Source organism: Biomphalaria glabrata, chromosome 1, assembly GCF_947242115.1.
Source record: "Biomphalaria glabrata chromosome 1, xgBioGlab47.1, whole genome shotgun sequence".
Lineage (NCBI taxonomy): Eukaryota > Metazoa > Mollusca > Gastropoda > Planorbidae > Biomphalaria > Biomphalaria glabrata.
In genome coordinates this window covers 80,755,160-80,778,039 of record NC_074711.1, presented here as the reverse complement: position 1 = coordinate 80,778,039, position 22,880 = coordinate 80,755,160, and the positions used below count along the sequence as shown (strand labels likewise).

At 31.2% G+C, this 22,880-nt stretch overlaps 1 protein-coding gene across 3 annotated transcripts; it reads right to left on the bottom strand.

Moving 5' to 3' along the window:
* Positions 1-1,850: 1,850 nt before the first annotated feature.
* LOC106051734 (coiled-coil domain-containing protein 171-like) lies at positions 1,851-22,569 on the bottom strand. 3 transcript variants are annotated; one of them, XM_056017992.1, is made up of 32 exons: positions 22,468-22,569; positions 20,892-21,012; positions 20,653-20,767; positions 20,266-20,345; positions 18,813-18,987; positions 18,496-18,697; positions 16,940-16,980; positions 16,709-16,803; positions 16,043-16,135; positions 15,809-15,903; positions 15,535-15,600; positions 15,221-15,359; positions 14,763-14,862; positions 14,366-14,496; positions 14,188-14,277; positions 13,144-13,305; positions 13,011-13,049; positions 12,526-12,693; positions 11,835-12,023; positions 11,024-11,137; positions 10,127-10,529; positions 9,314-9,475; positions 8,713-8,927; positions 8,323-8,487; positions 7,931-8,122; positions 7,450-7,595; positions 6,358-6,412; positions 5,643-5,777; positions 5,321-5,467; positions 5,133-5,206; positions 3,779-3,877; positions 1,851-2,637 (listed from the first exon to the last, which is right to left on the bottom strand). In XM_056017992.1, the coding sequence occupies exons 2-32, from the start codon at positions 20,901-20,903 to the stop codon at positions 2,592-2,594; spliced, it is 3,945 nt and encodes a 1,314-aa protein (XP_055873967.1). In that variant the 5' UTR covers positions 20,904-21,012; positions 22,468-22,569; the 3' UTR covers positions 1,851-2,591. The 3 variants fall into 3 exon arrangements, with proteins under 3 accessions (XP_055873967.1, XP_055873968.1, XP_055873969.1); XM_056017993.1 differs by having other exon boundaries at positions 20,892-21,009; positions 22,468-22,555; XM_056017994.1 differs by lacking the exon at positions 22,468-22,569 and adding an exon at positions 22,188-22,287 and having other exon boundaries at positions 20,892-21,009.
* Positions 22,570-22,880: the final 311 nt, after the last annotated feature.

Below are 22,880 nucleotides of genomic sequence, written 5' to 3'. Positions count from 1 at the left end.
CATACATCTCTCCAATTTTAAGCGGCCCGTAATTCACATAAATAGAACAGATACAACATATAGAGAAGTTCATTGAATGATTACACACATGCGTCCTTTTCAAGTTTCCTACTCAACGAGTAGCGCAGATACAGTTTGACAATGAGTAACGAACGAGTTTTTGAACCGTTAGGTTCTAGTCTTGATGGACATTAGTCGCCCACAGCGCGATGACTTGTAATTATAATGGAGCGGGTGGCGGTTGTCTTCTAAGATAAGTCCGACTTTGCTAAGACATTTTTGTTCAAAAAGTTCATTTAAATATGGTAGTGTTGTGCGTGTTTGTTTGTTTTTTGTGCTCTTTTTATAAGGTTGTCTAGGCGGCACAACAGTTTAGATGACATGTTGCCTTACATTGCTGACAAGTTATTGCATAGTCTCTGTTTTACAGTGTCGCACAGTAACAATTATTCAAGATATTCTTATGTAGTTTAAACTGTTAGTTTGAATAGGAAGGATAGCCGATGTGTGAATTTTTTTGTTAAAGTTACACAATTGTCTTCCCACGAAAACTTGTTGTCAACTACATAATCAAGCTTTCTGTAAATTCCTCAAGCTTTTCCACGACCATGTAATGAAATGTAATGCATGAATAGTTTCTGAATAGAACTGGATTGTGCAATCCTTTCCTACTAATTTCTGAAACACTTTTAAATTAGGTTCATGAATAATCTACTTACCTTTCATTAGAGGGCCGTAGTATTATAATCAGTATCTAGAATGTAGTAGGCTAATATTTGTGTCTATATAGACTCTCTCATTGCATATCTTGCCAAATCAGATCAAAATATTGTTTAAATCTATAAATTGTGTAGCCAAGCTACAGAAAAGTTAAGAAAAAAAAAATATTGGCTCTGCTTTTGAGCAGGTAGAGTCTTGCTGTTGAAAAGAATTATCTGTTAGTGTGACATCATTTTAGAATTCTGAGAGTTTTCAATGACCGTTTTAAGGTGTAACAATTATAAAAGATTGGCATAGCTATTTCTAAGAATATTTTTAAAATCTCAAAGTTGAGATGTATATATATATATTTTTTTAATTCAATTTTCAAACCAAATTTTATATGTTTTAATCTATCCCACATTTTCACCAGAGATTTACTGAAGAAATGCAGCTAGATCTAATCTCTTCTATCAGAGTTTATTCCCATCTTTAAAGGATCCTTTTTTTTAATTGACACAAGTCTCAAAGCTGCTACAATTTTTCTTAAGACTATAATTCCACCTTTTTTTTTCATTGCATTCAGCTTTTCATTTTCTCAAATTCTAGTCAAACAGAACTTAAATATTGAACTATTGAGAAAAATCATCAACACTTGTAGTACCAAAACATACTGGGACACTGCAATTGAAGGAAATTTCAAGAAATTCAAATCTATTAAACTTAAAATTAAAACAAAGACCTCTCACAGTTTCTAAGTGAACGAATTGTTTTCTATATATGCAACTTTGTACCCTACCTGCAAGGATTTCAAATGTAGGCCTACTATTTTCTTGCATATTTTATTGCCTTATTAAGCTTCATGTAATCACTTTCCAATTTCCTATTTTGAATTTCACGAAATGAAATTTCAACTACTTATCATATTATTATAATGAGTAGTAAAATAAGTTTTTTTTAAAGAAAATGGTTTGCATTGCCATTGATAGAAAAATGTTGTTTAGACTGCACATGAATCATATATATGAAAATAAGGCTATTTTTTTTAAAAGAACAAAGTCCAGGCTGTATATAAACTAGAGAGTAGAAAATAACTAAAACAACTGAAGTCAAAAAATTAATTTTTCAAGAAAATAAAAAGAAAAAAAAAATTAACAATATAGTTGGGTTTAATATCAAATATAAATATGTATAATCATTACCATTACATTAGGGTTTTGAAAACACAACAATTATCACAAAAATATAATGGTAATTATGTAGTAAAAAGTACATTAGCAAATAAATGTTAGTTATAATTAATACATCAATCAATTGTGAATACAATAATTCTTGAAGCAATTATTTTTGTATGAAATATGGCAACTAAAAGTAAAACCACAAAATGTTTAATGAGTTTATACAGAGTATATCACATAATACAGAAATATGGGCAGTTATTTATGGGTGCAATTCATAAAGCCTTGAAAAAAATTATTGAGACTTCCCCAAGCTGTGTTCCATTTTACATTTAATCAATATATTTTAAATTCTAACAAAATTTTGATACTAAGCATTGTCTTGACAATTATTGAAAATGGATTAATCTGAATTTTGCAATGCAAAAAATTTAAATGAAAAAAAAATGTAAACAACTTCTCAAATATTTTGTCTTCTCCTTTTTGAACTTGTTTAGTAGACAATGTTAAACTGTGAAATGGAACTCAACTGAATGAGTGTCTGATTCATTGTTCAACAAAGGCTTATTTTGCATCACACTCCATATGTATCAAATTTGCATGCAGTCACTGCTTCATGAAATAGATGTTAAACAAGTCTTTGTTAATGCAGTAGTACAGAGAAGGGAATTGCACTTTGCCATTAATGCTGTTAAACTTTGACCCACATTTGATTTATTTATGGTTTGAGAATTCTTTAGATGTCTGCATATTTTTTGATCTGTAAACATTTGAACAAGAAAAACATGAGTCCATATTAAGTTGTATGAATAAAACATCTAAATAAACTTATTTGTAATTTAACCACAAAAAATAAGTATTTTTGCTTAAATGTGTGTGTATAAATAAATATCCTCCTTCATGGTCAAAGATGAGCACATTTCTCATTTCCTATGTACTCAAAGATGTCTATAAAATTCAATCCTCACTTTAAAAAGATATGGCATGAGTAAGTTGGGTCTACTGCAGATAAGCCTGCTTCTTTTCTCAGCCTTTTGTTTGCTCTGGTGACACTCACAGCCTCTTGCCATGAACAGCGATCAAGAGTTAGGGTTTCCCAGCTGTGAATGTCAATGTCACACTCCTTAAGGGAGCTCTTAAGGGTGTCTTTGTAGCACTTGTGTTGACCCCACTGAGAGCCCTTTCCTGCACATAGCTCCCCATAAAAAAGTAGTTTAGGGAGGCAATTTTCTGGCATACAGACTACATGTTTCACCCATCAAAATTAGGACCTTTTTGCTATGGCATGGATACTGTTCATATGTGACAACTGTAGGATCTCAATATTTGTTATGTGGTCAAATCAATTCACCTGATGAATTTTGCTTAGACAGTGCAGTTGGAAGGAATTTAGCTTTTAATGTGGCAGGACTATAAGGTCCCTGAGTGATGAATATAAGAATGAAGGGAGGATACAGCACTGTAGACTTTCAGCTTTGTGGATATGCTGAGTCCTCTCTGTTGCTGTCCTTGTTCTTGAAGTCTGCCAAAAGCAGCACTGTCATGCGCAACATGGAAGTCTATCTGGTCATCTAGGTTGGCATTCACTGATATGGTACTTCTCAGATAGATAAACTTATAAATTTTGATCAAAGGTCTTTCACATTTAAATGAAGTGTGCACCAAATACTGTACTTTATTTGTTTGTGCTCTTTAGTTGCCATGTATTTATGATTATTTATTAACAATGACTAAATTTTTTAAATAAAGTAAAAGACAGTTTAAAATTTAATTAAATGGTGGCTATTATTAGGTAGCCTTAATAGCATGCATTATCTTGTTTGAAAATAATGTAAATAAATAATATAGGTTATTCTCTCCTTATAGATATCAATGATATATACAATGATAGAGCTACTTACTTGACTGTATGAAATGCTGACTTTGTGTTTTGAAGAAGAGGAGGGGAAATGAGATGAGTTTTAGATTGTGACGTGTCAAATAAAACACCAGAGCTTGGCCTGAAAATAAAGATTTCAAAACTTAAATTTAGAATAATACATTTTATTTAATACATTAAAATCAAAGTAAAATCTTAATTCAACCAGAAACTAATATGGTAAAATCTTAAAACCTAGTTACAATTTTGACTTCCCTTCTCACTTTCTTCAGTTTACAAGGTAAGTGGGTGAAATGACTCCAGGAAGCCAGAGTGTAAAGACATGTTTTTATTGTGAGTTTTATTGTGATTGTTTAAATATCAGTTTATTAAATTTCATCAAGTTCAATTTGTCTATATTGTAATAAATATTTAGTTTTTTTTTCACAGAGAAGTTATTCAATTTATTTCTAGTTAGGTCAGTTAAAATATATGCCAACAGCGATGTAGTTGTCTACCAGCAGTATAGTGCTATAAGTCAATGACCGTCAACAACAAATATGTTCTATCTCCACACAAACTAGTGTTTTGTTTTTTCAACACTAATTTTCCATGCCTGCTGCTCTAGCTGCAGCATTTGATTTTGAAGTAAGCTCTTGTACCAGCCTGGTCTGCATTTTCTGCAATGAGGTCTATATTATCTGCAAACCTGAGATTGAAAATAGGCCACCCATTTATGGTCAAGCTAGAATTAAATCCTCCAAGACTTTACATTATAATAAATAAGTAAAAAAAAAGAGTCCTGAGTTCGAATCTTGGTGAAGACTGGGATTTTGAATTTAAGGATTTTTTGGGTGCACCTGAGTCCACCCAACTCTAATGGGTACCTGACTTAAATTGGGGAAAATAAAGATGGTTGGTCATTGAGCTGGTCACATGACAACCTGCTTGTTAACCATTGGCCAAAAAAAGAGATGACCTTAACATCATCTGCCCTTATAAGCATTTTTCTTCTATCTGTTGCTCCAGCTCTGAAAGAGTAAGCTCTTCTGGCCTAATGCCCCTACAACTGCTGTGACTGCTGCATACTTCTTTCAGCATTACTACTCTTTCCAAAATTAAAGATGTTTCAATGAAATACTAAGACATGTCAGCGAGGCTCTAGAGTTTGTACAAATCTTGACATTGTGTGCATGACAGCCCTACATTAATTAATTAAGAATAATTATATATCATTAAGTCTAATTTTTTTTTAAACAGTACTTTTTTACTTTCCTGTCTGAGAAGATGTATTACAATCATGACACAGTCCATTATGTTTGTAAAACCAAAGACCCAATTATTGACTTTATTAATCATATTTAGTTTCATTTTCTCGATAATTAGTCTGAACATACCTTAAAGAAGTTGAGGCTAAATCTTGTGAATCAGTTATAGTTGTTGAAGTTTCAAACTCTTTGATCTCTCCAATCTATGGCATAAACACAAAATTAAATGACAAAACTGAAGTGATAAACTATATTAAATAAACGACAATTTCAAAAGTGGAATAATGAACAATATATCAATTTATTCAATGAAAAACCTTTTGGTGAAATTCTCTGTTAACTGCATTATTTAGCTCTTGTTTTAAAATGCTGATGTGATCACGATGTGAAGTTATTTCTGTCTGAAGAGCTCTGATCTTATTAATGGCTTGGTTTTGGGCATCTACAAAACTTCCTACAAGATTCTGAAATACACAAACAAAATACCATAAAAAGTCTTCATAGACATAGAGTAATAACATTTATGAAAAAGCAATTCTCTTTATTAATAAGTATAGTTATTTTTTTTTAAATTAGATTAGAATTATCAGCTTTAATAAGCAACAAGGATTTACAATGAAGGTGTATAACATGTAATACCTGAATAGCTATTAGCTCTGGTCCAGTTCTCCCGATATCCTGAGGTATCAGTTGAGCATCCAAAAGTAAACAAGCCAATGTCATTTCCCCTTCACCAGACTTTGATGTATTTATGACCAAATTTTGCTTCTTTGCCTGCAGTGAAATTGTTGATAATTAATTTTTCAAGTTTCTGAAGTCATTATCTTATATGATACAGACGTTACTTCATTTAATGATACAACAAACATCTATATATTTAACCAATGGTATAATGGTATATAGTATAATAATTCACATCATGCATTTTTTTTTGCAGACTTTATAGACATGAAAATACAAATGTGAAGCTAAGTGCTGAAACAATGAATGATGCAGACATATTACATAGATAAAGGTAGCACTGCGTCGACCAAGACACTAACCAGTGACCCTTGATACTGCAAGTCCACCTAACAGTAATGCTGTACTAAGTGTGGTCTGGTTTGTGCCCTGGCCATAGCAGCCTGATGTTTTCCTTATATTTAATTAACTATTTTCTCTCATTCAAAATTTGGTCCCTAGTGCTTACTTTATGTATGTAATATGTATGCATCTTTCTATACATGAGTACTGGATGTGATATAAGGACAAAAAAATGTAGAAACAAGGGAGGGGGGGGGGGATGTAAAAAAAAAAATTATTGCTGTATTTTTCTATTTTTCTTGAAAGAATATAATGAATGAAAATAGCTTACGTTTTCTAAAATGAGTTCAACATTTTTAATGTACTGAGCCAAAATTTCTTTGTCTCTGTTAAAACAAAAGAGAAACAAATTTTATTACTAAAATAATATTCAAACTTTAGTGCACTATATTTAATTATTATAGCATGGTTACTTCAACTAACTACCTATGTACAAGACACAGTGAATTACACTTTAAAATTAATTTGTATTATTTTCATTTTTCACAACTGCAAGTACTAATAAAATAAAACTTATTCTTCCTCCTGTTTCCTCTTTAATATATATATTATCATATTCTATAACTTGTAATTGGGATGTGAGCTAGCTGTTCCATTTCTCATTTATTCTACTCTCTATCATTTTCTTCATTTCTTCTGGGTAGAGAGGAATTTTCATTTGTTTGTTCATTCTTCCATTTTTAGCCAGTATGTCTGCTTTTTCAATGCCTTCTAATTCAATGTGTGCTGGATTCCATTGAAGAACAGTTTCCTTGCTGTTGATGTTAAGGTTTACCAGAACTGTCCTGAGTTGCTGAGGAAACCTATTATAAGATTGACAAGACCAATGCTTAATCTTTCACCTCAAAACTGGACGCAACAGAAGGAGATAACATATGTTCTGGAAGCTATAAGTCAGGACTAGTGAAACTTGCCATTATGAAGCATCATCAGAGAATGCTAACCATGTCCTCCATGCTGTATACTTTATCAAGAGGCCTGAACAAGACTCTGGCCCCAAAACCCTCCAATAGAAGAAAACCTATAAAGAGAACTGTCTGATCGGGAAACCACTGATATAGGATTAAGAATTTGAACCCTCCAATAGAAGAAAACCTATAAAGAGAACTGTCTGATCGGGAAACCACTGATACAGGTATATTACCCTGAACCCTCCGACATGAAAAATGAGAATGAAAAAAAAATATTCCATAATTAATTTTAATCATAATAAAACTAATGTTAAACTACATAAAATATAGGCATGTTGATTGGTAAACCTCAAATTTTTTTTCTTTTCTTTGATTTTTCATTTATTTACATTTTCTTGGAAATATTTCAATTCACAGCACACAAATTGGTTGTAAACATACAAAGAAAATACCTAAAAGAGCTTCTCAAAGCACTCTCAGCATCTTTGAGATTACTTTGAAGTGAATCTTTTTCATACTCAAACTGACTCATAAGTCGGTTCATCTGGCGCAGACTTTGCTCCTTATGCCTTAGTTCTTTCTGAGTCTCAGATAATGCCTACATTACAAATATAGTTTTATTTTATGAGCTGTAAATAACATTAATATCATTACATGACATATATATTTTAAGCTTAAATTTTCTAGAGTGCCAATGTAATAGATATCCATAACCTCTGTGTGTGGAAAAAAAAAAGAAAATACTAAAATTTTGAACTAAAATTTTTTTTCTCTTTATTACCAACCCCCTAAAACTCTGTCATCGATGTGCATCACCATTTGATTATATATTAAAAAAAAAAGATTTATGCTTACATATATGCATATGAAGTTAGTGTAATTAGAAATTACAAATTGATGTCTCTCTCGACATGTGTGTTTTGATGTACTTACTTCCTGTGCTTGAACCAAAAGTTTCTGCTTCTCCATTAAGTCTGAAGTGCACAGGTCCAGTTGGGAAGTCAACTCAGTCAACTGTTTACTTTGTTCTTGTAACAGTGACTGTGCCTTCTGTTCCCTGCGCAGGGCGCTACTTAGTTCCAGACACACTTGTTCAAACTTGGACATTGGAACATATTTGGCATTCTGAAAAACAACATGGAAAGTAGTGTTTTTTTTTTATTTCTTATCCTTATCAATAAAATTATATTTACAATACAATACAAATTAAAAAACTAAGTACATGAATTATAATAATAACAAGTTGCCTCAAAGAAAGTAAAACAAATTTATCTTCAATAGAAAAGAAGTTAAACAAAGGTAAAGTGTAGCAAACACCAATTTACTTTTGAAGCACTTTTTTTCTCCTCTGAATATTGTTCAGAACTCTCATCTCCTATCTGATCTTTAAGTTCATTCAGTTCTGCAAGATAATGTCGTCTTTCTTTCTCAGCATTGTGGAGACGCAAAGTCAAATCTAATATGTGGTTTTGAAGATTACTCATTATTTCCTGAAAAAGAAAAGGTCCAATTAATAAATATTATCTAAAAGGAATAAACCAAAACAAATATTTGATTAAGACAAGAACATAGTTTTAACAGAAATTTCACAAGCAGAATTAAAAACAACGTTCATAAGCTTTGTTTTAGTCTAATTTATTACAACTGGTTTTATTTTATGAGTTTCTAATTATTTGTTGTAAAAATAAAGAAAAAAAAAAGGAGTGTAACTTAACCTGAGATGAAATCAAGTTGCCTTTGAGGTGTTCAGGTGTCTCACCAAGAATATGTGACAAATGTTTTTCCAGTTTGCGTACCAAGGAAGTTCTGTCCCGCAGTGAAGTCTGTGTGGGGTGAGTTGGTGAAGGAAAGAGGTTATAAAGTCTGTCAATTAATTTACTCAATGAAGACTTGGCCGCAGCAACAAGTACAGAAGACTCTGGATGTTTTACTGAAACATTGAAAAGAAAACATTCTACAATTGTCAATAAATTGAATTTACTAACTGTGTGATTTAATCAATAAAAACTTGGCTGCAAGCAACAAGAACAGATTGTTGGAATAGGCATACAAAATCTTGATTTTTATCATGCCATTAGACATTTTCTCATTAGGCAGATCTTATCATTCTTAGAACAATGAGGTTGAGAAATATCAATATACCTTAATTGACAAAACAATTATAACATTTTCAATTTGTAGACATTTCCTGTTTTTGATAATTTTTCAAAAAAATAAAAAGTAAAGTAAAATACAATTTAGCTTTTTTATATGAAAACAACAATTTTTTACACTAAAAAATGCTTATTAATGTTTTAATGAAAGAATTGTTATTACTTTCCTTTTTGTTGTCAAACATCACATCCTGCAGTTCACTCATACAATTTAATATAGTCTGTTGTAATACTGGACTCTTTAGCCAAAAAGAGAGAGTGTTTCTTTCATCCTCAGCAGTTTCCGAGTCAAAAGTTGAATCACTCTCTTTAAAATTCAGCACCCCTAAGCAATGAAACACATAGATGACAATAAGTACAATATAGGGCTATGTTTGTTCAATCATCATTTGGGCATACACACTACCAATGGGCCATCTAAACATCCATTAAGAAAAGTCTCATAAACCATGTACCCCTTTGATTAGACCAGCAAGAAAAAGAAAATAGTTTTAAAAGAATTTACAAACAAGATTGTCAAAAGAAAAAGTTCTAATTACTAATTTCTCCCCTAAACTTTAGGGAAAATGATACGTATTACAACCTATCCTAAAATGATCAATGATTATTTTTTTGCCTCCAAACAGAATGAAACAACACATGTTATAGAAGCTGAAGATTGGAACTAGCAAAAGATGGCCTTGCGGATTGTCACCAGAGAATGCAGACCATGTCATCCAATGTTGCATACTTTATTGAAAAACAGAATTCTGGCATTAAAACACCCCTATAGTAGAAAAACTATAAATAGTTGTCTGATCTGGAAACTTCTGTGCAATTCATCCCAGATATAATGATCTGAACCCTCCAACATAATAATGAGAACATAGAAGAAGAAGAAAAAAAACTTTATTAATAAAACTTCTAATACATACACAAGATTTGCTATGTTGTTGGAAAGCATGAATTATGTGAACACATACATACATATACTTACCTGAAAACTTGGTATATTTCTTTGTCTGTCCTCCAACTTTAACAGTGAGACCAGCATAACCAATATTTGATGAGTATGTATAGAAACAACTGGGGGACTCCTTGCTAAAGTAAACAAGTCTGTTGGCAGCTATCACAGACAGCACAAAAACTCTAAACCTCAGAATGGGGCTCTTCTTGCTTTGAAATTTCTTCCCCTTCATAAGAGGCTTGTTCTGCTTAAAATCTTTTCCAGATCCCAGTACCGTGTTCAAGTAAATGCCTTGCTCTCTGCAGTTTTCCCATGATGTATACATTTCATCTAAAATTCGACGCTCAGCAGACAACATGGAAGCTCGAGTGTATAAGGGGTAAAATGCTCCTACCAGCAAGGCACAGGCAGAAAGCAGGGAAGAATTGCTGGCCTGTTGAGAAAAATCTATTTTAACATATATTTTTAAAAACTGTATTCTGTTAGGAAATAAGTGACTGATAGAAAATGTGTAAGCCTTTGATTCTGACTATAGGTAATTCATAAGTAGAAAAAAAAAACTGTCTATAATTTATTGTTTTTATTAGTTACTACATTAACGTTTGTTGAAAAGCATTAGAAAAATGTATGTAATTTCCACAATTAGCAGCATTAAATAATTTGACCAGAATTTGCTTTTTTTTTTTAATTTTGCAACACATGAATTATTTGTAACAGCAGCTAGTCAAAGGCTTAGTTTAATGAAATTGTTTACAAATATTAGGGCTTTAAGATGAGGTTTGGTACTTTGTACTATTAGGAAAAACTTGACTGCTATTAGTTAGCCATTTAAATCATTATGAGATGGAAATGCAATTACCAGTACTAACTACAGTGATTTAAAACAGTTAAAGAGTTTTATAAAATACTTAATAAAATGCAACCAACCTGACATTCTTTGATTTCTTGCCTAAGTTCTGAAACTTCTGATTCTAAACCTTGCTGGACATTGCCAGTTGCTCTCACTTTTTCCCAAGCTTGGTCTGCAATTGCCTGAGTTTTCTTAATGATTTTGTAAAAAAAATTTAAATATTAAAAAATGTATTTATAATTGTATTTACTATAGTTTTATTCACACTTTATTAGTCGTAATCATGATATGTAGCATGTAATAATAGCAGCACTACAGTACCAAGGTTATTAAAAGAAGAAAGTGAAGAAAATATTGCAAAACATACACATGCCCAGATGAGGACTTGAACCACTGACCCAACCCAGGGACATTGCCTAGCAGTGATCAGGTACCAAATTTTCACCACCCAGCTCTCCAAAAGAGTGTTCAAATGAGTTTTGTTATTTTTGGTCCTGCATCACTACCTACAGCACGCTAAAAATCCTATCCAAATAGTCCCCACAAAATATTGAATCCAAGGCTTTTTCCAAAGACAAGGAACCTTATATAGATGTTACATGTCATGTTTATTTATAATTTGTTTCAGTATTAATTTTTTTTTAATAAAACTATGACTATCTAATTTTGACCAATCATTATTTTTTTGAGGGAGCTCAATTTTTCACAGCTTTGAATTATTGTTGTTTAAAGTTTTTCTCCATCATTAATAGAAAAAGAATATATTAATCCAGACAAACCCTCTTTTTTATAGAATAATTTGAAGTTTGAATTCTGAATGCCCTTTTCATTTAAGCATCAAATTTAAAACTTAAGATTTTCAAACAGTAACTTAAGTATAAAACATACAAGAGTTCTTGACTGGAGGTCATTTATCATCTGATTGTAGTGCTGCTCAAGTTCTTCTTTCTGCCGACTCCATGCTTGTTCCCGCTCACTGGCAGAAGTCATCAGTCGACTTATTTGGTCATGATGGGACTGCTTGAGTTCAGATAATAAATCTTGTTTTTCCTGATTGGACACTAAACAAGATTTTAACTGCGGAGAGACAAAGTAATGTAAGAGAAACAAAGTCATCAAACATGCTAAAAACACAATTATAACTATGTATTTAATTTAAAAATATAAACTACAAAAAAGAAACAGTTTCTACCTCCCTTTGTTTAATTAGAAGATTAATTAGAAAAATAACTAACATAGTTGCATCAAGAATAAATGTCAAGGTGAAGCTACACATTGAGAAGACATAGGAAGATTCCGAAGTTAGAGAGCAACTTGATGTACATGCATCTCAAACATTAGTAATATCCATGGAAAAATGGGGGACACAAGTTTGTAACAGAAATTGTCTTTTCAATCCAACTCCTAAAGACTCTGCAAACATTTAAAACAAAGTTAGGTTTGTTTTAACAATCAGACTTGTAATTTTTACAGCTGTTCTCTTTAGCATGGCAACAAGTGATGAGTTGTCTCAAAATGAAGTGGTATTCTACTAAATCCTTCTAATACTAGTCTGCAAACAAGACAGTGCACCTCTCACCTTTTCCTCAGTGATCTGAAGTGTATCTATAACAAGTGCTACTTGTTCATAAATAATGTCTTTCAAATCTTCAAAAGCAAACTGGTTAAACTTCTTATCTGGCAACACTTCCACCAGATGGCAAGAGTGTAATCGTTGATAAAGCCCATGGAGAAATGATAATTTTTCCTAGAAATAAATAATTACACATTATTTAGAAAAATAAAATTACTTCTAAATTTTCAAAGAAACCTAACAAGTACAGTATTTAGACATTTATAGTTAAAAAAAAAAAAGTTGAGCAGCTGCCTCTATAAATTAGGATGTTTTTTAAAGTTTTTTTTTCTTCTTTTTCTTTTGCACTTCAGTTGAGGTTCAAATTTAAGTACTCATAGGTCTACCAGCTGTTGTTTTTTTAATCCCTAACCAAAAACTCAATGTCATTAGCCAAAATTTTTATATACCAGTATCTGCTACTAGCATTTAAAATGACAAATTTAGAATACCTCTTCTTCAGTTCGATGTCTTTTGACTAGTTTCATAATCTGTAAAACAAAATAGATGTAGTTAATATATTATTCTAAATATAAACACCAAGAAATATTTGGATCTACATTTGAAAAAAAAAAAGTTAATTACCTCTTCACTTAATTCCTGAATGCGGCTTTTATTTTTATCTTGATTATTGGCATTGACTTGTAGACTTGTCTTTAACTTACCAATTGTTGCTTCAAGGTCAGCATAGTTGGATCTTGATTTCTTAAGATCTTTTGTTGTTTTAGATAGTCTTTGTTGATTTTCCTAAATGAAATAATGAACTTTCAAGCATTTATTAGATTGACATTTGCACTTTTATTTTTACAAGACTTTAAAAACAATATCTGCAATACCGGTAATCAGTTTTATTTAAACCCTGTTTTTTTGGGGGGTTTTTGTTGCTCAAATGATTTAGATCTAATATTGGCAAATGATTTATTTTCTTTAATTTTAAAATATATCTTTGTTGTTTTTTTTTAGATATCTGCAATAATCAGTTTTATTTACACCGTTTTTTTTTGTGCTCAAATCATTTAGATCTAATATTGGCAAATGATCTATTTTCTTTTATTTTAAAATATATGGGTTTTTTTAGGCTCAAGCCAGAATAAGTTAACAAAAAAATTTAACAAAATATTGACATCATATTTGTTTGTTTTTTTTACCTCTAGCTATTTGTTTTAAAATCTATCCAAGAAAGAGGAGTTTGGTTTTATCTTTATTTTATATATATATATATATATATATATATATATATATATATATATATATATATATATATATATATATATATATATATATTTAAATACAGTATTTTGCAATGAATCAAGTAGCTAAGACAAAAACATTAAAACTAAGAAATATTTAGATCTACATTTGAAAAAACAACAACAAAATAACCCTTTACTAAATTCCCAAATTAAAATTTTTTTTTTATCTTGATTATTTTTCTAAATACAGTATTTTTCAACAAGTCAAGTAGCTTAGACAAAAAAAAATAAATATAAATAAATTATTTTCGATATCTAACAATTTTTCTTTACTCTCTTATGCCCGTGATTTAGCAAAACATCAAATTTCTCAGAATGTTTATAACATGTAACAGTGACTTCAGAATTTAAGTTAGCTATTTAAAATAAAATGTACCTCTATTGATTTTTCCTTGGCTTTGATTAACTCTTTGCTGGCTGCAAGCTCTTTCGAAAGCTTCTCTAAAGATTTTTTAATTTTATTTATCTGCAAGATACATAAAACACTTTTTATAAACTCTTTTAAGTTATATGAAAGTAATTTCTACATTGAATAACTTCCAGACCTAACTAACCTCATCTGTTTGAGAATCCATTTTTTTCTTCACCTGAATGAGCAACTGTTTAAAATTATCAACAACAATACATGGGTTAGTCACTTTCTTCCCCTTGGAATCATTGGTCACTTCTTCCTTTTGAGACATTCCTGCCCAGAGATGAAGAATTTGTGCAAAAAATTGAAGTACTATTTGTAGCTTTGTGAATGTGGCAAGAGCTTCTTTAAGATAAAGAGAAATTGAGCGGACAGCATGAAGACCTTTTGCCTTAATTGTTGTTAAGGTTTTATCTTTAAACTTTGTAACAAAACAAAAAATTTTTTTTTACATAAGCACATGTTGTTAAAATAATCATACAAAGTATGATACAACAAAATCTGTAGTAGAGCTAAAGCCAAATAAAAAACAAACTCACTCAGCTTTTTGTCATCAAAATGAAAGGTCTGTGACAAAAACTCCAACTCTTTAATTGAGCCCTCATAAGTTTCTTCTAAAAACATTTGACGTTTTTTAGTCTAAAAAGAAACAAATGTTTAGAAATATATTTTTAGTAATGAAAAAAAACAACAAAGTATATACATATCACTAGATCACCATAAATAGATTTTACACTAGAAAATACTAGAAAAAATATTTATGACAAAAAATTATAAATATTAGATTTTGTGGTATAGGGAAAAAGAGTTCTAGTATGTACAATTGAGATAGACTGATCTTTCAAAAAAGAATAGTAGTTGTCTACTTATCTTAAAATAGATACCTATCAGTTGGGGACAGTTAAGAATATATGTACCATTTATTTTCGCTACAGAATATAGTTATGATTCTACTCTTCAAATAAAACAATTGCTGATTGATTGATTGTTTGATTACCTTTCCAAGCTCAGACTTCAGTTCATTGAAATTTTTCTGATGAATCTCAAGTTCTCTCGAAAGGTTGTTAATAGCAGCTTTTTTGTCTTCTATCTCAGATACAAGTTGCTTTTTTGCTGACAAATGTTCTTTTTCTGATCTGCAAAATAAAGACTAAATGATGATGTTGTTAAAAAGAAACTTATTGCTAAAATATAAATTTACCAGCAAACTATTATTGTCTACATGCATACATACAGAAACATATAAGTAAAAATATGTATATATATAGTACTATTATTAAAAAATTAAAGAAAAAAAAAGGTGCAACTTACTTCTCTAGCTTGTGTACAATTTCTTTCTTTATTTTTCTTTCTTCTTCATAGACTTGTTCCAATTCTCTTTAAGTAAAAGAATGCAATTTCTACATTTTGATTTTAACAATATAATTACTAATCTTGACATAAATAACAACTCTTTGTTGTTACTTCACAAAATCAGAAATCAGCTTAAAATTTTTTTTGCTATTAAACAATTCTTTATTCTTTTTAACATTAGAATATACTTCAAAGATATTTATAGACTAGGAAAAGATTAATATCAAGTTACCTGCTTTGTTGGGACAATCTCTCAATTGCCTTATTTGCCTCAAAGTTTGCAGATTTCTCAACTTCCAAAGCACTTTCTAAATCTCGCACCCGAAGCTACAATATTTCAAATATCTTTAATAATTTAATTAGCAACAATCTGTTATGTAATTAATCATTAAGTAAAAGTTCATGTGCAAAAACTATCGGTGTCAAATCTGTTGATTGGATTGGAAGTAAAACTGGATGTTCTTACCTGGACAATTTCAGAGTTAAACTTCGTCTCCAGATGAGAACTTCTCTCCATTTCAATATTTTCTTCAAGGGTTTTAATTCGAGTAAAAGCATTCTATAAAATATTAAATATTCAATGGTTACAAAAAAAAATTATTTCTGACTAGAACAAACTATTTATTAAATAGGTACCACTTTTAGACCTTGCAATCTATGTGGACTGATGATATAAAACTCATATATATCTATGGTTAATGATTATGAGGGTGAGGACCAATCACCTTTACTTCCCCAAACATATGTCAGGTATCCATTAGAGTTGGGTGAACCCAGTGGTATCCTAAAAATACCAAAGTTGTTTTCACAACATAAACTTGAGACCCTTTGGTAAGGAAGCCAAGTATCTCGGCACTTGATCACCATGCCCAGGAAACTTTAAAAACTATTACAATATTTTTTCATTTCAATGAATTACAAGGAAAAAAAAACAGAAAAAAAAAATTTTGAATAAACAAACAGATAAGTTATTTTGTTTTTGTTTTGTTGTATATGCATAGAGTACTTCAATACCTAACAATGTCATTTATTTTAATTTAACAAAGAACTACTGCATAGATAAGAGGCATACATTTTATTAAAAACTTTTGCCTTTAAAAATATTAGATTTAAGTGTTTTATATCAACAAACCTCTAATTCTATTCTAAGTCTGGCATCATTGTCTTTAGCATATTCAATCTCAGCAGTGGCCCGCCTGAGACTTTCCAAAACATTTCTTTTATCAGCTACAAACAAAACATAAATTATACATTTGTAGAACTAAAGTGATTGACTTGAGTTAATATACATTGATAAAAAACAACAAAAAACAACACTTTAAATGTAAGAAACTGACTAAAATATTAATAGTCTCAAACTTACTTTCAAACTCATGAAGATTTTCATTTAGTTCTGTTATCAGACTAAAAAAAACAAAATGCTCATTATTAGTATTGTCGTCAGTCAAAGTATTAAGTATAGCAATATTTTAAAATAACTTTTAATTTAATCATTTTTTTTAATAGCCTTAACATGATCCATAAAACTAGGTCAAAAACAATATAAAACTAGAAACTTCATTTCTTAAGAAATGAAGATTAAACAAAGTAATAAAGGGAGGGTGTGTTATACACAAACTCATAATTGGCCCCTGTGAGACAGTTTAGTCAAAAATTGTCTTTCACTCCAAGACAGATATCTTCAAGCAGCCTACCAGTACTTAATTTGTTTTTTTATGTTTATTTCTTCTTCTTCTTCTAGCCAGCTTTATTGCTGCTGAGCTGTGAGCTCTTTTGCAGACTGTGCCAAGGAAAAAAGTGTGCTATTTTCTTCAGTTGTTCAGCACTGCCGTACAGGGTGTTGGTTATGTTGGGCTGTAGTGGAAGTAGGGTCTGCCTAAGGTGGATTAGGGAGGGGCATTCAAAGAGGATATGGTTTACGGTTTCAAAGGGGTGGGCGCAGTGTCTGCAAAGGGGGAGTTGTGTGGAGTTTATTTTGTTCAGGTGGTAATTTAATAGTGGTGTGTGCCCTGTTTTTAGTTGGAAAATTGTAGATTGTTCTTTGCGGGGGAGGAAGTTAATACTGTCCAGTGTGTTAGGTGTAGTCATTTCTTTGTACATGGCTCTGCCTGTGTTTCCTGATGCCCATTGGTTGAGCCACTCCTCTTTGTGATTGTTGACTAACATTGACCTTAGGGTGAGGTAGTTAACAGGTCTATCTGGTTGTTCCAAAGATGAACCTGCCTTTGATAGCTTATCTGCCTTTTCATTTCCCATGATGCCAATGTGTCCAGGGATCCACTGTAGTGTGATATTGATATCTAATTTTGATATCATCTGATGGACTATCACAATGAGTGTTGTCAACTCTCTTGGGCTGTTTGAGGTGCTGCTGTTAAGTGCTTGCAGAGTAGATTGGGAGTCTGTAAAGACAACAATATCTGATGGTGGTTGCACTCCTTCATAAAATTTGTTTTCCACTGTCTGTAGTGCTATGGTAATTGCCTCAATTTCGGCTTGGAATTTTGAGCAGTAATCGCCACAGGGTGCGCTTATCTCAAAGTGTTTATTTTTAGGGAAGACCAGGAAGGCACCAAGACCAGCATTGATGGTGGCTTTGAAGCCAATCCGTCTGTGTATATATATAGAACAACTACTAGTAACTGATAAACATTTTAAAAAATTTTAGTGTTTTCATTTTTAAAAATTTTATTGTTTTCATTTTTTAAAATTCTAAAATAATTCATGCAAGTTATAAAAAAAAAAGACCAACTGGTAACTTTCCTTTTATTTACACCATGTCTACCAATATATGGTGGTACAACTAAATGAGACATTATTAATGGTGTATGGGTGTGAAAAAAAATAAATTTGCCTATTAAAAGAATAGAAGTATTGGACGCTCAAAAAAAGATGACACTATAAAACTATATTGCTCACCTGGAATGTTGCTGACATAGTTCACTCATTTTCAGTTTTTCTCTTCGAACTGACTCCAGATCTGCCATAGCTTGGGATAGCTTATTGTTCCCATCTTCAATTTGATTTTTTAGCTTAGATTCACGTTCCTCTGATGACTCCTGAATGTTCTGAAGGGATTGTTTCAAAAGTTTGACTTCATTGGTTAGTTCTGTAATCTTCTCTGTTAGAACAAAAATGCATCTTTGGTTACAATATTCAATTACCTATTAGATTTAAAAAATATCAAATATTACTTATAAGCAGTTAAATAGATAAGGAATGAAATAATCATTTACGTTTTAAATCATCAGTTCCTTCCATCAAAACACTTTCTCTTTCTTGTGTGGCTTGTTTTATGTGACTTAACTCTCTCTGGCTTTTTGTAAGTTCATATTCCAAATTTTGCCTTATTGCCTCTCCTTTCTCTACTTCTGCTCTGACTTTTGCCAGTTGAGTCTCAAGTGATGCTAGCTGTGAAATAAAAGTCAAAAGTTGAGACATACAGAATGAAAAATAAATATTAGTTTTCTCTTTTAATAATGATGTTTTTCAAATTTTTTCTTGATTCCAATAACCTTCAGACAGAGTTAAAATTTAAAATTTTGAAAACAAAAAATAACTGACAAGCATAAATCTAAACTTCCACAACCAAAGCATTCTGCATTCCCCCTACCCCACTTCTAGATATGCCAGCTGTACTTCATAATACAGTGATGCACAATCTAATTTGACCCACGGGCCATTTTATTTTCCAACACTCGTCTAAAGGGCCACATGAGCAAAAAGTTACAAAAGCGAAATGAAATTATTCTGAAACTATTTTGGTAGAAACGTGGATTTAATACTTAATAAAGATTACGTCTAAGACTGCTTTATTGATCCTTACGGAAATTTGTTGTGATTACAAGGACTCTTTTCTCATATAAACACAACAGAAAAATACACATAAATACAACAGACACAACATAAAGAGTTCATTCACCGACTACACATAGGCATCTTGGTACTTTTCATGTTCCCTGATCAACGAGTTTTTGTAATAGGTTATTTGACAATTATATTTTTTTACGCATCAGAAAATAGCTTCATTTCTCTACTTAAAATATCAGCAACAGTGTAGGTAGCTTTACCAACAACTCATTTTGTAGTCTCTTTTTGGTAAATATTCTCATGGATCCTCCATCCTCTAGGCGTAATTTAACAATCTTTTATTCGCAACTCAAACCAAGAATGCAGCCATATTTATTTTATAATGCCGTTTTTATGTTGTTTTATTAGACAGCCAACTTTCTTTGTAAAATAAATATGTTGGCTTATTATCATGTTCAACAAAAAAGATATTTTCACTTTTCCTGGTAGATTCTCCATTCAGAGTCCCATTTCATAAACACACAAATATTAAAGATCATGGTACCAATCCATCAGAGAAAAAGTGAGGACCCAACATAGGTAAAGATACATTTTTTCGACCTTTTTTTTGTTTGGTTGGAAGGGGGATTTCTACACATTGTGGCGACATTACAGATGGAACCACTTCGCGGGCCGGACCTGACCAGCGGGACGTATTTTGGGCATCACTGTCATAATATATCCAGTCTTTCTCCTTTAGGTAAATCTTTTGGTGGTAAAGATTTATGGAACGTTGTGAGTAATTGATGTGAAAAAATGGCAAAGGACAAAATTTTCTTTTGCAACTGTTAATTGAATAAAAAGCAAACCCAAAACATACTGAGAATTGATGAATATTACCTCATTGTTATTTTTAGATGTTGATTCAAGCTTATGTTTTTCCAGACTGTTTAATTTCTTTTTTAGTTTTTTTACTGTATCTGCAAAATTAAAATAAACCAAACATATAATAACCTATACCAAATTTATCAAAGTATAGAACAAAACATTATGAGAAGTAATGCCAAAAGTGTAACAAACAATAGTTAGCACTCAAATTCAGAAGCAAAAAAAATCTTATATGTATGTCGCTAGATTGAATTATAAAAAAAATTAAATTAGCAAAATGATAAACACAATTTCTAATGATTTTATGGGCCTAAAATTACACCTCTAAGTTAACAAAAAGTATATGACAGTTATATAAAAACAAATAGACATGGGTATAGACATTAAATGTTTCTTAACCATGTTCTGTTTCTAGATCCACTTGTAGTTGCTGATTATGTAAGCGTAGGCGATTCATTTCATTAATAAAATGACTAGTGTTGACATCATCCTCCGATGTAAAGGACAGATTCTCCTGGTAAAAAACAATTAAATATTTAATTATCCATTCTCTTAAGACAATATATTGACAGCACATATATTTTTTCGATGCAATAATTAACAGGTACATATTTGTATAAGTAACAATTAATTCTCACCTTGTCAGACATTTGGTGAGAATTTACTAATTTCTAGCTGTTTCAATTTTTGATGGAAAGCTTTAGTAATAATAGCACCAAGGGCCATCAATCTTAAAACAAAACTTCACATTCCTTTCTGCTGATGAGAAACAAAACAATAGATACATCATTGTAACTGAATAGGAAGATTTATGCACAAGACTATTTAATTATGGTCCACAATAAGAAAGATTCAAAATTTGAAAGCTGAATATGTTACCAGTAAGTACAAAACCTGACATTCTGTAAAATGCCTGATGCTTTCAAGCATTGTATATAATGACAAGTTTTATTTCTCTAGGAAATACTATTTGACAGTACAATACTTCTGAATGATTGACTTAAAAGATGATCTCATAAATTATTAGACACTAAAGTACTGGTACTTTATGTAGCTATTTTCAACCTGTGTGTCTACATAAAAGGTCTATGTCTAAACCACTGATAACTGTAAATGTAAGGATAAAGCTGCTTTATTAATCCTAATTGGAAATGTGTTTGATTGCATTCTAATCCTAAATATCCCAAAATGAATTTAAAAGACTTTGAATAGTCTGTCCAGCCAAGCTGCTAAAACTAATAGTTTCTATCCACCAAAAGATGATGGGTACTGGGCAATTAAATGGTGTCTGCTCCGAAAGTTTAAATCTAAACAGCTGGGTTAATAAGTAAGGATGTGTCCTGACTTCAGAATACTCTTCTCACTGCTCATGCACCACACATTCTGACAGTTTGACAAATCTACTGAAGGCATCTACCTCCATTCCAGATTTGATGACAAACTTTTGAATACTGATATTGCCAGATTGAGGGCCAAAACAAAAATCAGAACCACCCTTGCATGCTGTTTGCAGATGAAGCAGCAGTGGTGACATGCATGCATTTAAATGCATCAGGAACTTCAGTCACTAATAGTAATGTCCTGCTTCTCTCAGGCCTGCAATGAACTATTATCACTACAACTAATAGCATGAGAATACAAACATGATTTCATTTTCAACTTGTCTTGTGGATCTTGATCTAGGAATCTAAGTAGTTAATTTAGTAGTCTAGAAGAGTAGTAATAGTCTAGTGACTAGTCTAAGTCTAGCTAGAATAGAATAGATGTACTCATTTAGCCCCCTGACGTGTAGACAGTGCAGATGTAATGTAACTAAATGTTAAGTCAGTTAAGTAATAAGTTTAACTTTAAATTTTAAACCGTTAACAGTTTTAATAAGTAACTAATTTTACTAAGGTTAAGCCAGCTAATGAGTTGAGTTAAAAGTTAAAGACCTAGACTTTAAGCCGAAGTTCTCAATTTCCAACTTGAAATCCAAGGGACATGTCCGACATGTCGAAACAAGCAGTCAACTTATCAAGTCTAAGTCATGACCAAGGCCCAAGGCCCAAGGCAAAAGTTTTTATATAAAAAATATTAAATATTATAAAGAGTGGTACATAATAATGCAAAAACAAATAACATAAATGATAAGTATTAGCGAGTGATAGGTCTATTTTTTTGTGAAAGCTGTAAAGATTAGGATCTAGAGTAGATAACTATTTTAGTATTTACTTTGTGACTGTCTATATCTGTGCTTCTATGTTTATTTGTACATGTATTTAAATTAAGCTTCGTTGGAGTTCCGTGATTCTGCACTCCACGCCGAGTTGATTTTAATTGGTTGATTTTTAGCCCCATTTCTTATCTTCAAACTCGTAGATCTAGAAAATATTTAATTTTTAAATATAGATCTATATTGATACAAAGATTTAAATTTAATCTGTAGTTTAAAAAAATGTAGAAAACTATTTCTAATTTAGATCTAAACTACATAGATCTAGAATAATCTAAAGAGACTAGGAACATGGACAAATCATAATAATAATTAATAAGCCTACACTCCTCCTACACTACTCTACAGTAGGCCTACTCTACACAAGTCTACCCTCTACACTGACACTACTCTACACTTACAGGGTGATAAA

Excerpts from the sequence above, each read along its gene's own strand:
- LOC106051734 (XM_056017992.1), bottom strand. Across the intron at positions 6,413-7,449 it reads GCTTTGAGAAGCTCTTTTAG|AGACAAAGAAATTTTGGCTC; the intron begins GTATTTTCTTTG and ends TTGTTTTAACAG. Across the intron at positions 5,778-6,357 it reads TTGAACTCATTTTAGAAAAC|GCAAAGAAGCAAAATTTGGT; the intron begins GTAAGCTATTTT and ends ATTTCACTGCAG.